Source organism: Bombyx mandarina, chromosome 23 (genome assembly GCF_030267445.1).
Source record: "Bombyx mandarina strain Sakado chromosome 23, ASM3026744v2".
NCBI lineage: Eukaryota > Metazoa > Arthropoda > Insecta > Lepidoptera > Bombycidae > Bombyx > Bombyx mandarina.
In genome coordinates, this window is record NC_143229.1 from 17,220,792 (window position 1) to 17,236,201 (window position 15,410).

Here is a 15,410-nt window from a genome sequence, read left to right on the forward strand (position 1 = left end):
TGTTCCAAATGCATACTTTGAGTTAACTTTTACGTTATCGAGAACGTTAAAAAACTCGCACTAAGCACACTGATGGACGAATCAAACGCCTTATTTCTGAAACTAAGCGCCAATGCGTTCTTTGTAACACAGGGCACTCATTGAAGGGCGACAGATATAATAAAGTGTAGAAACTTATAAGCCGAAAGCTCTTTGATTGGCCTAGTAACGAAGCTAAAAAAAGCTCTGTCGTAAGCTCTTTCGTTAGTTAGATCGGAAAACAAAGGTAACTAGTATGAAAATTATTACAACGGCATTATACTGGAAAAACAATTTATTTACAAATTTATTTCATTTATTACAATATAAACAAAGAATGGAAGTCTATTAGTTTCAAAATCAGAATTAGAGTTAGGAAAGTGAAATTGATTAATGAATAAACTAATAATTCACCTCAGCAGATGTACTGCTGAAATTGCAACTTTCTAACATGTTTCTTGTTCCTGATCTTAAACAGAAATCAAAATTAATCGGTAACATTTGCTGCATTAAAATGTGTGACATTTCAATTTTTTCAATCACAGTATGGATCTTTAGTTCGATACACGAATCCCGTTTGAAACTAATAAACTCTTTTTTATAAGACTAGTCTTTTTCTAGCGAAGGGGAAACATTCTTTCCGAGCACATTCTCCTGATATTTCAGCTTCTTCACATTGGTTGGGTCTTTCAATACTTCATCCGTTAGCCTGTCTACACGTTGGTCTTCGATGGACTCTACAAAGAAAATACAAAGTTATAAAAGAAAAGAGGCTTCAACAAAATAAAATGAGAATGTCACTAATGTAGTAGGGTCAATTGAAAAGCATGTATTTTTAAAGATAGCACAGAAACTACTGGTCAATCACACTAGTAACAGCAGCTTTCAAAAAAAGGAATCATCCAAATCAGTTTACCTAGAAACAATTTCCGAGATGGTACACTAAGAAATCGAATTGACTGATCACAGTCTCCTTGTATTGAATTTGCTTAAAAATAATTTTAATCTTTAGACTCTCGAAAACAGTAGAAATTGCTTAATATTAATTTTTATATGCAACTTTAATGATGTATCTAGCACATGAGACAATCCACTGAGTTCCCCATCGGGTCCTCTCAGTGGGTCATAATTCTGATCCGATAGTAGATACAGCGAAGCACTGCTCTTGCTAGGGCTAGTGTTTGCAATTCTCTTAGGTTGAGCCCGTGAGCTCACCTACCGGTCTGCGTGAAGTTGAAATATTCCCTTAGGCTACTAATGATTAGGAGGGGAAAAAAATTTGATGTAAAACTTTATATAATTAGAATCACTGCCACAATTATTATTTTTTTATAAATTATTTACGGACCTTTTGAATTAGGTTTGGATATTGCCTAATTTTCCGCATGTACGCCTACAAGCTGAGCGCATTAAACAGAATCTACTTACTTTTTCTTCATGAATGAAGTATTACTAGTGACATGGAGACCTTTCCAATTTCACTAGGACAGGTGGGCGAGCAGAGGCCCAGCTAGGAGGGGTGGGATTTGTTAACAACTGCTCGAGCGCTTCCGAAGGAGACCTAACAACTCAAGAGCAACTGCTTCGCGAATGAATCTACTACCGGATCGAAATCGGATCTACTTACTGTTATACGGTGTGTATTTATCGGACAATAAGTTCTCCAAGTTGTATCCTATGACTCCTACTAAAGCCGCAACAGGGAGGGTTATATAAGCCGCATTAGCTCTCATGAACTGCAGTATTAATGGCCACATCTAAAAAAAGAGTTTCCAAATTCAAATTAAATATAACAAAATAGAAATCATTTAAAAACAATTTTAAACGATATATTAAAATATGAAATCACAAACGTACTATTTGATATAATAATTGAACTAGCTTGGTTCTAGAATATGCAATTGCGAAATTGAATTTAAAATAAATTTACACGTATTAAATATTTCTGAACATTTACACTGAATGTAATTTATAAGCAATTACATTTTGGTAAAACAATTTCTTCTCTTGTTTTGATATCACGATATAACCTTAAAATCGGCAAAACAGCTGATAATTTGTTTGCGGCCATTGGTTACCAGACTTTTTAGTTGTTCTTACATTTATTTCAGATTCATATGTTCAGATTTTATGAAATTATGCCACATGGTGGTGGTGCTCTGGTGGTAGGACCTCTTGTAGTCCGCGCGGGTAGGTACCACCACCGTGCCTGTTTCTGCCGTGAAGCAGTAATGCGTTTCGGTTTGAAGAGTGGGGCAGCCGTTGTAACTATACTTGAGACCTCGAATCCTTATCACACAGGAGCCAGTCACCATCGACGCCCTAGACACGTCCTTACAGATCCGTCAGATCCAATAACCCTTGCATTAGACGCTTTCAGTTCTAACACTAGGAGCAGGCTTAGGGACCCTGGTAACAGTTCTCTTCGAACTCGTCAAAGAGTTCGACGTGGAACATAACCCATATATCAGCCCGCTGAGTTTCTTTCCAGATCTTCTAAGCGGGTCGCGATTCCGATCCGGTAGTAGATTCATTCGTGAAGCAGCTACTCTTCAGTTGTTAAGTTTCCTCTGGAGGCGCCGGGCAGCTGTTAGCAATTCCCATCCCTCCTGGCTGAGCCTTTTCAGATTAAAATCAGATAAAAGTCCTGGTCCCGACGCAATACCCAATGAAGCTCTGAAAATAGGCGCACCAGTTTTACTTAAGCCTCTCACAGAATTATTCAATCTAATACTAGAAGCTGAAATCGTACCAATCCAATAGTTTAAAAAAAGTAACTCTATTGAGAAAACAAGGTTTTTGCGGGAAAAATATTGCCAGCATCAAAACTTTTAACGTGTTAAGTAAACATTTTAAGTATATAAATATAACATATAAATCAATCATTTTAAGTATTATCATTAATCAATCCATTTTAATGGATTATAAGCACATAAAATAACATCAAAGAAATACCCATTGGACTTTAACTTGTAAATATACTTGAGACCTTAGAACTTAGATCTCAAGGTGGGTGGCGCATTTACGTTGTAGATGTCTGTGGGCTCCAGTAACCACTTAACACCAGGGTGGCTGTGAGCTCGTCCACCCATCTAAGCAATAAAAAACAACTTTACTAGTATTGTTATTTATATATGTACAACTAAAACATAAAAAATAAAAAATAATATGTACTCGTAAAAAAAAGATTAAGAAATAAATCAATTATCGGTTATTTCAAAAAATAATCGATATATTATGTATTTCATGTAATTATTTTTCTTTATACTGACAGCACTGAATTTAATTTGACTGACTGATACTTCGCTACCTACGTAGTGATTACCGTACTTGCTCAGTAATGCTCAGTGACTTCGCTTTCTACTTGTGGTGTTGTGCTTGCGTTCAAAATGGATGTGTTTTGAATGTTCTTCGATTTATTGTTCTTTTATCAATAACGTTTCATACTACGACTGAAAAACATTGTGTGAATTGTGGTTTTAACCTGACCGAGATTTAAAACCGTGTATATGCTCTCCTGTGCTATTTTTAGATGATTTACTAATTGTGTATGAAGATGAAGAAAATATAGATATTTAAAGAAGTATGTGTGTGTTTTGTATACCCTAATAACTACAATTGGATAAAAATACATTCTTCTTCTCTATCGCTCCCTCATTGCTGAGGATCGTGACTCCGTTTCAGCTTGTCGACTGCCAGAAATAAAAATACATTAGGAACATCTTAAACATTAAGAAAAGAAAAGTTCTTGAAGTATATCACAATCCGACACTTATTTATATAGAAAATTAACCTCAAAACGAATTTTTTAACACTACAAGTCCGACTGGCGGGACTTTTGTGAGTTTTTGTGAGTTCGTTGTTCCGGGCTGTTGGCGAAGATCATATAGAAATAATGTTTACACTGATTTGGTATGAGGTTTTAATATAAAAAGCGACACAATAACTAACATAAAATACAAAATGAGTTGAAAATCGTACAGTTAAACTAAGACTTTGGGCGCCATTTTAACACTACAAGTCCGACTGACGGGACTTTTGTGAGTTTTTGTGAGTTCGTTGTTCCGGGCTGTTGGCGAAGATCATATAAAAATAATGTTTGCACTGATTTGGTATGAGGTTTTAATATAAAAAGCGACACAATAACTAACATAAAATACAAAATGAGTTGAGAATCGTACAGTTAAACTAAGACTCGCAATATTTTACTGGTCGTCGCGTCGTCGCGCGCGCTGAGGGTGTGTGTTTTTTTTTTTTTTTTTTTTTTTTTTTTTTTTTTTTTTTTTTATTGCTTAGCTGTGTGGACGAGCTCACAGCCCACCTGATGTTAAGTGGTTACTGGAGCCCATAGACATCTACAACGTAAATGCGCCACACACCTTGAGATATAGTTCTAAGGTCTCAGTATAGTCACAACGGCTACCCCACCCTTCAAACCGAAACGCATTACTGCTTCACGGCAGAAATAGGCGGGGCGGTGGTACCTACCCGTGCGCACTCACAAGAGGTCCTACCACCAGTAATTACGCAAATTATAATTTTGCGGGTTTCATTTTTATTACACGATGTTATTATTCCTTCACCGTGGAAGTCAATCGTGAACATTTGTTGAGTACGTATTTCATTAGAAAAATTGGTACCCGCCTGCGGGATTCGAACACCGGTGCATCGCTTCAACACGAAAGCACCGGACGTCTTATCCGTTAGGCCACGACGACCACAACGGCTTTCGCCTTCATCATCATCATCAATAGTAACTAGATAAAGGGACACGTACAAAATTAAAGCAAAAGCTGTCCGCGTGAATATACACTTATAGCTACATTCGTTTACCAACAAACGGAGAAAAAAGTTTTGAAACAGTTTTAAGTTCAAACAAATTACAACTATGGCACTTTGTAATAAAGTCACAAATCTCCAAAACATGATCTAATACTTACGATCATTCGTCACATAAAATGAGCAAAGTAATAAATTAATCCTGTCACTTACAAATAAAAAAACATATGTTAAACAACTTTTAATGTTAAATCAACCTTAATTGGCAACAAATAAAGTACTTTTTCCCTTTATTGCTTCTGAGAACTAACATCGTTTTGTTTTATTTATTTTTGCTTCTTGAAATTTCGATTTCTGTTTACTACAGGAGGTTAGGGAGTCGCGTTGAACACTAAAATAATTTATTAATGAATAAAAGCAAAAGTTTAGTTATTTACTTTTTATGTTTTGGAAATTTATGTTCGTTAGTATCTATACATTATTTATAATTTTATTAGCGTTGCGTTTTTGTGTTATATATAGTTTTATAGTATATTTTTAAATTTACGCGACCAGTGCACATAATAAAACAACGTTTAAACGGTTTCAAGCGCGGTATTTTTATTACAATGTTTCGGCCACGTTTCAGTAGCCGTGAGCACGGAAGACAAAGATGTCCAGTGTCAATGAGCGGAGATCTTAGCTGGCTTATAAAAGTCATCTCTTGTTTCTCTGGCGACAATCGAGATCCATTCTGCACACGTGATTGCTAGGAAAGCTAAAATAAAAAAGGAAAGCTAAGTATCTAATGAGAGTCCAAAAAACAGACACAAAAGCAGCATTAACCAATTTTAACAAACTAATTTTGAAGTACATCTAACAAATTTTAAAAAATTATTAAAACACAAATCTACTCCGTGCGTTTACTGTTCTGTTAAAGAAACGTTTGTCCATGTGTTGGCCGAGCCTTGGCCAACATTTGTAGCGGTGGCTAAAAATCGGTAATTTTGTTCAAAATTTAATATTATTTATTAGTTTAAAGCCTAAAATATAGTTTATACTTCATGTACTTACCGAAAGTAAGATACTTCAGCCGTTAAATTGCTTTTTCGGGCATTATTTTTGCAACTTTTGAATACACACTGCGGCATTGTGAGACGGGTTGACATTGGCTGTGTTTGAAGTGAACTAAACAAAATAACAGCTCACATTTCAAGTGAGCTGTTATTTGACGAGACGGATTTTATGCACCGACCGTGTATCTAGCACTGAAGTAGGAAACCTATGGAAATGAAACGTCAACAAAAATTCGTGCCACTGTGACGTCATCTGGCCACAAAACATGGCGGTTTTAGTGCTGCCCAGAAGATTTTAATGTTAGTAGGTTTTATCGATAAACGTTCTTGGCTCATTTTATTTTAAATATTGTTGAGTGAATGTATTTGTAGAATTTATATTTTAATAGGAAGTAAGTATATTGTTATGTGCAAAGATGATGTGATTTAGATATTATGTGAAATCTAAGACGAGTTCGTGCTTCAAAGGAGAAACCCCATTTTGGGCCTAAGCGTTACACGAATGGGATATGTACCAAAAAATTCGTCTATTTTGCTTGATTAACCTATTGAAATCTTAGCTTCATTGACAATGGCCAAGTGTAGAAAATAAGTTGAATTCAATTTTTTGTTTTAAACAATCTTTGTAAACATCTACAATACTTATTTCAATATACGTAACTAGCTCCACAAACGCGCGGATTAGAACTAGAGCATCCATAAAATAGGATCTATTTAGTGGAAATCGAGTGTAAAAAATAATTAATACTCTTTTGCTTTAGGATAAATGACTGTTTTTATAGGTATTTTAATCAATGTAAATAGAGTATGGCCATCGAATCGTGACACAACTACTTACAATGGCGGCAATTCAAAATATCTACAACTGACAACATCAAATATAGCATGAAAGGGTAGTTTTGCATTTTTATATTAATGTGACTATGCCATAGAAACACACAAATGTATCAAATCGTGTTATGTTATCTTTAATGTTGCCAACTGAAGATATTTTGGATTGCCGCTATTTAGTTGTGCCATGATTCGCTGGCCAGACTATAAACTTAATCTCATTGAATAACGTAACGTAAAGCACCAAAATCTACTAACAAAAATCATTAAAAGAAATAAATAACTGTGCCATTTAGTTATAACACGAAATCATGTCGGCAACTGCGGCAATTCAAAATATTTTCAACTGGCAATCTTAAATATAACATGAAAAGGTCGATTTGGTACTTTGAGTTTTTCTATGGTGTAGTTATATTAATAATTTTACTGGTGGTAGGATCTCTTGTGAGTCCGCGCCTCCCGCCCGCCTTTTTTTGCCGTAAAGCAGTAATGCGTTTCAGTTTGAAGGGCGGGGCAGCCGTTGTAACTATACTGAGACCTTAGAACTTATATCTCAAGGTGGGTGGCGCATTTACGTCGTAGATGTCTATGAGCTCCAGTAACCACTTAACATCAGGTAGGCTGTGAGCTCGTCGAAGGGTATCTAAGCAATAAAAAATTAAAATAAAAAAGGCATGACATAAAATGAAATGAAATGTGATGAGATAATATGGGAGCACGTAATGATTTATATTTTATATAAAAAAGTTATCATTTAATATAGTTTTTCATATAAAAAAGTTTTCATTAAAATTAAAATAAGACTGACCTAAAGGTCTTAGTTACCAGGTCATAAAATCCCTTAAAAAAATCATTTCGTGCGCAGCGCGTTTCGCATTACGTTGTTTTTAATTTTTGGCTTTCGTTCGTTTTCGTAAACAACCTAACGCGCGATTTCTCGTAACAGGTTCCATTTTTATTTTAAAGCAACCTGTTGCTGCAACAGATTTCGTAAAAAATTACTTATCTTTAGTAGGAAATAGCCTCAAAAATATCGTTTTTATTAAAATATCTCGAACAATAAACATAACCTAAAATGTAAACATTGTCTGATTTTACCAATTTGGCCATTGCTGGGAGACCTGAAAATTGGGCTCATGAAACCTTCTTAGGTATTGTAACTTATGCCAAAATTCTAGCACTGTAACGCCAGGCCCAAGTTTGTATGGATTTCGGGTTTGTCCTTGGCCAAGTAAACAATATGACGATTTTTATAATTTGCTACACTGATTTTATAAAGTTGTTGTTTGCCGCAAAACATAAAGATATGGCGTAGTACAGTGCCATCTGCCCATTTCTAGCATGCTGAATGTTATCGTATTTTGAGTACGTGTTTTTCTTAGACTATTACAATCTATTTTAATTGTTTTGCTGACCTAAAGTCCGTAACACACTACCGCAGCGCGCCTCAAGGAAGGTACACCGCACCATTTGAATCACTCTCACTTGAGAGTGATTCAAATTTTAAACTTATCAAGGGACCGCCTGATAAAAACAAACACCTACAGAACATTTATTCGTTAATAAAATTACAAACGTCATTCTTTGTGACTTCCTCTCTAAAATCACTTAATTATTAAATATTTAACGAATTGACAATAGTGTTATAAAACTATTTTTTTTAAATAGTTCCGACGACTTTCTTGAGATCCTATAAAATATGTTTTAATTATTATTTTTGTATGTTTTAAGCATGATAAAATAAGAAATTTTATATAAGCAATCATATTAAATCGATATCAAAGTCAATAAATAATGTACAACCCAAAACAGACCGCCGAACTGACGTGACAATGACATTTGGCGCGCTAAACATGGCGGATTTTCGGCCTCATTAGACGGAGACGGAGACATTTACGTATATTCATGTTTCATTTTATGTACGCACTGAAATACTGTTATATTGTTTTCCTGCGAGTTAAAGTGCTGAGTAAGAACGAGATAGATATATGTTTATGTGTGTGCCTTCAAAATGGGTGCTATTTATATAAGCAATTGTACGTATAGAACAATATGTCGTGTCCCTACTATATAGGTCTATGGTATCTAGTTAATATTGTTGATCGAAGGTTTTCGCGCTCAGAGAGCTCTGTCCACAGAACACTATTACTTCCACAGTCCGTCAGCTTTCTTAGCGGCCAATGCCAACACTGGCAATATCTGCGAAAATGAGAAAGCGCTCTACAAAAGAAGCAATCAGCTATAAATTTTTTTAAGGGATTTTATGACCAGGTAACTAAGACCTTTAAATCATGTCTTATATTTTAATTTATATTCATATTTTTATGAAAAATGATATTATGGAGTGAAATGAAATGAAGATGATTAATTTGAGACATTAATCAACTGGGATGAATTTTATTTCAGTCCATATTATCATTTTTCACAAAAAAAGAATATACATTATAAGACATAACTTAAAAGTCTTAGTTACCTGGTCATAAAATCACTTTAAAAAAAAGCGACTGTCCCGACATTTTGGATTTTTTTAAAACTTACAATTTACAAACTACCTCGATTGATTGTTTCTTTCCGCGACATTTAGGCTGTTGTACTTTGCTAAAACATGGTAGGGAAAGGAAGTGTAAAATGCTCAAAATGCGGCATTACATCAAAAGAATATTTTCCTTAACCTTCCATAGGTTTCCTCTTCCGTCCAAGCATCGGTCTCTGAGGTAAGTAGATCAAACATTAATATTTGGATTAATTTTAGATAAACGTCCTCCTGATTTTACAAGTTCTCACTTTTTGCACAATTCCGACCTGAATTATGCAAAAAGTGTACTTACTTAATATTATTTTGAAGATTGCTTAGAACTTTGTTTTTTAATTTAAAGTAGAACAGCTTCATACTTTATACCTGTGTACAATGAAAGCATTATTTTTTTAGGGCTAAACTTTGGGCTAAATTTTGGTTTTCCTGATGGTGATTGGACATCCAATGAATCGTTAGAAAAGTTGAACGCACAGCATAGGATGCTATGTGGCAATCATTTTGATGATTCTTCATTTACCAGCAGCAACAGGAAAAGACTTCCATCTGAAGCTCAAAGTATACTTTCCCAATTAAGAGACGAACAGTGTAGTCCATCTAAAGCAAGTCATGACATCCAAGTGAGTATTTACATAGTTTACTTTATAATCATAAAAATATTACTCAAAAAATTATAAAACAGTTACGGGCATTAAACTTCTTATCTCGTGATAATATTCCATAACAAATCAAAAAAATATTGATTTGTATCCTTTTCATATTGAAGAAAGTCTTCTCCCAAGTAAAACATATTCACTTATCCTATATAGAATAGGTAGATATGTTAGGATACACTTGGGGGAGGTAGATAATTAATTTATTCTGATGTAGTTATATCACATTGGTTATCTTGACATAGTACTTGAATTTCAAATTGTGAAAAAGAAATAAACATCACTTTTAAGAAAATATTTTTTTCCAAAATAATATTAAAACATGTAAACCTACATAGAATACATAGATCGAAAGTATTAAAGTTACCAAAAAATTTACTTTAAAGGAATTAATTTTCTAAATTTTTTATTTGAAATTTGTGATTTAATTATTTTTGTATATTTTCCAGGAACCATCAATAAGCAAAGGTATTTTGAAGGACTTGGATGTGAAAAAGTTCACTGAACTTACACCTAAAAAGCAAAAGCTGCATAAGAGATGCAGAAAAACCTATCTGAAATAATGAGGCTCTGAAGAAAGTTTAAAGGTGTTAAAAAATCCAAAAGATCTATATTAAGTGTACTAACATCAAATGAACCTACTAATGAATTATTAAAAAGCAAATTAAGTAGTTCATTTTATTTACTATTACAAAGCCAACTGAACAACGTTCCAAGAAAATTAACTGGATGGAGATGGACACTGGATGATAAAGTGTTAGCCTTAAGCATTTATAAGAAATGAGTTGACTATTATCAAAGCCGGCAATGTGACTTTTGGACAATTATTGGTAAATCAGAAAAACGAATTATTGACTTTGTATTCCATTGACAGTCACAAAACTCTTCTGAACGACATCTTAGATAAATAACAGGTTAAGTATTAACCTTTATTTAATGCAGGTTTTGAACCGTATTCTTTGAAGGAGACGATTATATTCAAATCAATCTGTATTGACATATCAATAACATTTTTTTGTCCAAATGCACAGATTGCCACCTTTGATAATAGACGACTCAAATCAAACTGTTGTTATAGATTATTAGTAGGTTATTTTGTTAATCCAATTCATATTTTATGTGAAAGTAACGAAGAGCTAGGAGATATGCCTCCTCAGTGTTCTGGTGAAATGCAAGCATGTGCTTATCTTTGCGGATTTATTGTAAAAAAGATGGCACTCAATTGTACTCTTTGTAAAAGTATTATGCTAGCAGACCAGAACACATAGGTATGTCATTTGTTTACATTGTTCAAAGAATATGATGATGTTAAATGTAGTTTAAATTACATTCAGTAAAGTTTTTGTAAAATGGTTGAAAAGGCTGCAAATTTGGTAAACAATTATCTAAAAGATCACAGTCACACAGAAAAAATTAAAATGAATTTATATACTTTATTAACTGAAAATTTGGACAAAGATTGACTAAAGGGATGTGAAGAACATTACGCAGTCAATATTGAAACAATTATAAAAAGTACAATTGCTATTTGTTTAAAAAGATTTTGTAAAATAAAAAATGGAAGAAGCGTCCAAAAATCATGGAAGAGAAAAATAAATATATTGAAAAACGTTTAATATTAAGTGATGATGTATGTAAAGTGTAAATCGATTAAATATTCAACCATTTCATTAAATTATAAAAAATGCATTAATTTTATTGCAATTAACTTATATTGCAACTTAACTATTAATTGCAGTCCTAGTGGTAAAACAATTGCAGTTATCTCAGATTGATGTCAGATTATTTACAAAACATTTATGCTCAACACATTTGTAAATTTAAAACAATACTTTATTGTCAGATAATACCTTTTCTAATTCTACAAGAAACTAAAATTAGTATGTTTCGAGTTTAGGGAGTCATTAATCATCAATAAATGATAGATTTTCATGTTTATAAGTCTTATAACACCTGTGTTCAGTTACTACGTAACTTCATCTAATTAGTTACGTTTCAATGACGTCCCTTTCAAGGATATTTTATATTAAAAGTTTCTCTATGTTTAAATATACTGAATTATTATAAAATAAGTAAAAAAGTCATCAAGTATGTAATTTATATATATTTATTGTTAATAAATAACGACACCATAATTTTACCACACTAAATCTTTTATATGAAACAGTCAATTACACTGTGGTAAGCCTTTTACAAATAACGTAGATTTTCTCATTAATTTATTACAGTAAAAAACTTAATTCTAATTTTAAATCTAAAATCTAATCTAAATGTAAATTTTATATCCTTTAAAATTATTCTGCCGCCACGCGCAGTGCTGTATATAATATAAATACTTTAATTGTTAATAAGAATATACATGAAGACTTTTTGTTTTTAATTATGGTAGCTTAATAAAATTGTTACCCATGTAATCACAGAACACTATTACTTCTAGCGAAGAAGAACAACAGCTTCATAGTAAAAAAATGCTTACACCAACGCCCCAGTTAATGCCATCGGTACTAACGTATGGCGCGAGAATTTAAAATGGCATGCAAGTAGAGAATTTAATTAAGGAATAATTTCATGTAGAGAAATAAAACAAGGATTGTACATGGGTAACAATTTTATTAAGCTACCATAATTAAAAACAAAAAGTCTTCATGTATATTCTTATTAACAATTAAAGTATTTATATTATATACAGCACTGCGCGTGGCGGCAGAATAATTTTAAAGGATATAAAATTTACATTTAGATTAGATTTTAGATTTAAAATTAGAATTAAGTTTTTTACTGTAATAAATTAATGAGAAAATCTACGTTATTTGTAAAAGGCTTACCACAGTGTAATTGACTGTTTCATATAAAAGATTTAGTGTGGTAAAATTATGGTGTCGTTATTTATTAACAATAAATATATATAAATTACATACTTGATGACTTTTTTACTTATTTTATAATAATTCAGTATATTTAAACATAGAGAAACTTTTAATATAAAATATCCTTGAAAGGGACGTCATTGAAACGTAACTAATTAGATGAAGTTACGTAGTAACTGAACACAGGTGTTATAAGACTTATAAACATGAAAATCTATCATTTATTGATGATTAATGACTCCCTAAACTCGAAACATACTAATTTTAGTTTCTTGTAGAATTAGAAAAGGTATTATCTGACAATAAAGTATTGTTTTAAATTTACAAATGTGTTGAGCATAAATGTTTTGTAAATAATCTGACATCAATCTGAGATAACTGCAATTGTTTTACCACTAGGACTGCAATTAATAGTTAAGTTGCAATATAAGTTAATTGCAATAAAATTAATGCATTTTTTATAATTTAATGAAATGGTTGAATATTTAATCGATTTACACTTTACATACATCATCACTTAATATTAAACGTTTTTCAATATATTTATTTTTCTCTTCCATGATTTTTGGACGCTTCTTCCATTTTTTATTTTACAAAATCTTTTTAAACAAATAGCAATTGTACTTTTTATAATTGTTTCAATATTGACTGCGTAATGTTCTTCACATCCCTTTAGTCAATCTTTGTCCAAATTTTCAGTTAATAAAGTATATAAATTCATTTTAATTTTTTCTGTGTGACTGTGATCTTTTAGATAATTGTTTACCAAATTTGCAGCCTTTTCAACCATTTTACAAAAACTTTACTGAATGTAATTTAAACTACATTTAACATCATCATATTCTTTGAACAATGTAAACAAATGACATACCTATGTGTTCTGGTCTGCTAGCATAATACTTTTACAAAGAGTACAATTGAGTGCCATCTTTTTTACAATAAATCCGCAAAGATAAGCACATGCTTGCATTTCACCAGAACACTGAGGAGGCATATCTCCTAGCTCTTCGTTACTTTCACATAAAATATGAATTGGATTAACAAAATAACCTACTAATAATCTATAACAACAGTTTGATTTGAGTCGTCTATTATCAAAGGTGGCAATCTGTGCATTTGGACAAAAAAATGTTATTGATATGTCAATACAGATTGATTTGAATATAATCGTCTCCTTCAAAGAATACGGTTCAAAACCTGCATTAAATAAAGGTTAATACTTAACCTGTTATTTATCTAAGATGTCGTTCAGAAGAGTTTTGTGACTGTCAATGGAATACAAAGTCAATAATTCGTTTTTCTGATTTACCAATAATTGTCCAAAAGTCACATTGCCGGCTTTGATAATAGTCAACTCATTTCTTATAAATGCTTAAGGCTAACACTTTATCATCCAGTGTCCATCTCCATCCAGTTAATTTTCTTGGAACGTTGTTCAGTTGGCTTTGTAATAGTAAATAAAATGAACTACTTAATTTGCTTTTTAATAATTCATTAGTAGGTTCATTTGATGTTAGTACACTTAATATAGATCTTTTGGATTTTTTAACACCTTTAAACTTTCTTCAGAGCCTCATTATTTCAGATAGGTTTTTCTGCATCTCTTATGCAGCTTTTGCTTTTTAGGTGTAAGTTCAGTGAACTTTTTCACATCCAAGTCCTTCAAAATACCTTTGCTTATTGATGGTTCCTGGAAAATATACAAAAATAATTAAATCACAAATTTCAAATAAAAAATTTAGAAAATTAATTCCTTTAAAGTAAATTTTTTGGTAACTTTAATACTTTCGATCTATGTATTCTATGTAGGTTTACATGTTTTAATATTATTTTGGAAAAAAATATTTTCTTAAAAGTGATGTTTATTTCTTTTTCACAATTTGAAATTCAAGTACTATGTCAAGATAACCAATGTGATATAACTACATCAGAATAAATTAATTATCTACCTCCCCCAAGTGTATCCTAACATATCTACCTATTCTATATAGGATAAGTGAATATGTTTTACTTGGGAGAAGACTTTCTTCAATATGAAAAGGATACAAATCAATATTTTTTTGATTTGTTATGGAATATTATCACGAGATAAGAAGTTTAATGCCCGTAACTGTTTTATAATTTTTTGAGTAATATTTTTATGATTATAAAGTAAACTATGTAAATACTCACTTGGATGTCATGACTTGCTTTAGATGGACTACACTGTTCGTCTCTTAATTGGGAAAGTATACTTTGAGCTTCAGATGGAAGTCTTTTCCTGTTGCTGCTGGTAAATGAAGAATCATCAAAATGATTGCCACATAGCATCCTATGCTGTGCGTTCAACTTTTCTAACGATTCATTGGATGTCCAATCACCATCAGGAAAACCAAAATTTAGCCCAAAGTTTAGCCCTAAAAAAATAATGCTTTCATTGTACACAGGTATAAAGTATGAAGCTGTTCTACTTTAAATTAAAAAACAAAGTTCTAAGCAATCTTCAAAATAATATTAAGTAAGTACACTTTTTGCATAATTCAGGTCGGAATTGTGCAAAAAAGTGAGAACTTGTAAAATCAGGAGGACGTTTATCTAAAATTAATCCAAATATTAATGTTTGATCTACTTACCTCAGAGACCGATGCTTGGACGGAAGAGGAAACCTATGGAAGGTTAAGGAAAATATTCTTTT

At 32.2% G+C, this 15,410-nt stretch overlaps 1 protein-coding gene and 3 long non-coding RNA genes across 5 annotated transcripts; 1 reads left to right on the plus strand and 3 right to left on the minus strand.

Annotated features, from left to right (window-relative positions):
• Window positions 1-295: 295 nt before the first annotated feature.
• On the minus strand, window positions 296-2,112 carry LOC114244180 (small integral membrane protein 12). 2 transcript variants are annotated; one of them, XM_028175907.2, is made up of 3 exons: window positions 2,002-2,112; window positions 1,646-1,775; window positions 296-755 (listed from the first exon to the last, which is right to left on the minus strand). In XM_028175907.2, exons 2-3 carry the CDS (start codon window positions 1,773-1,775, stop codon window positions 625-627), a joined length of 261 nt encoding a protein of 86 aa, XP_028031708.2. In that variant the 5' UTR covers window positions 2,002-2,112; the 3' UTR covers window positions 296-624. The 2 variants fall into 2 exon arrangements, with proteins under 2 accessions (XP_028031708.2, XP_028031707.2); XM_028175906.2 differs by having other exon boundaries at window positions 1,876-2,081.
• A 3,259-nt stretch (window positions 2,113-5,371) lies between these two features.
• LOC149500235 (uncharacterized) lies at window positions 5,372-6,520 on the minus strand. Its single transcript, XR_016325238.1, has 2 exons — window positions 5,851-6,520; window positions 5,372-5,554 (listed from the first exon to the last, which is right to left on the minus strand). It is a non-coding gene; the product is annotated as an uncharacterized LOC149500235 (long non-coding RNA).
• A 2,695-nt stretch (window positions 6,521-9,215) lies between these two features.
• On the plus strand, window positions 9,216-12,786 carry LOC149500236 (uncharacterized). The gene is made up of 3 exons (XR_016325255.1): window positions 9,216-9,397; window positions 9,613-9,836; window positions 10,319-12,786. It is a non-coding gene; the product is annotated as an uncharacterized LOC149500236 (long non-coding RNA).
• Window positions 12,787-14,204: 1,418 nt separating this feature from the next.
• Window positions 14,205-15,046, minus strand: LOC149500237 (uncharacterized). Its single transcript, XR_016325256.1, has 2 exons — window positions 14,909-15,046; window positions 14,205-14,426 (listed from the first exon to the last, which is right to left on the minus strand). It is a non-coding gene; the product is annotated as an uncharacterized LOC149500237 (long non-coding RNA).
• Between the last annotated feature and the right edge of the window lie 364 nt (window positions 15,047-15,410).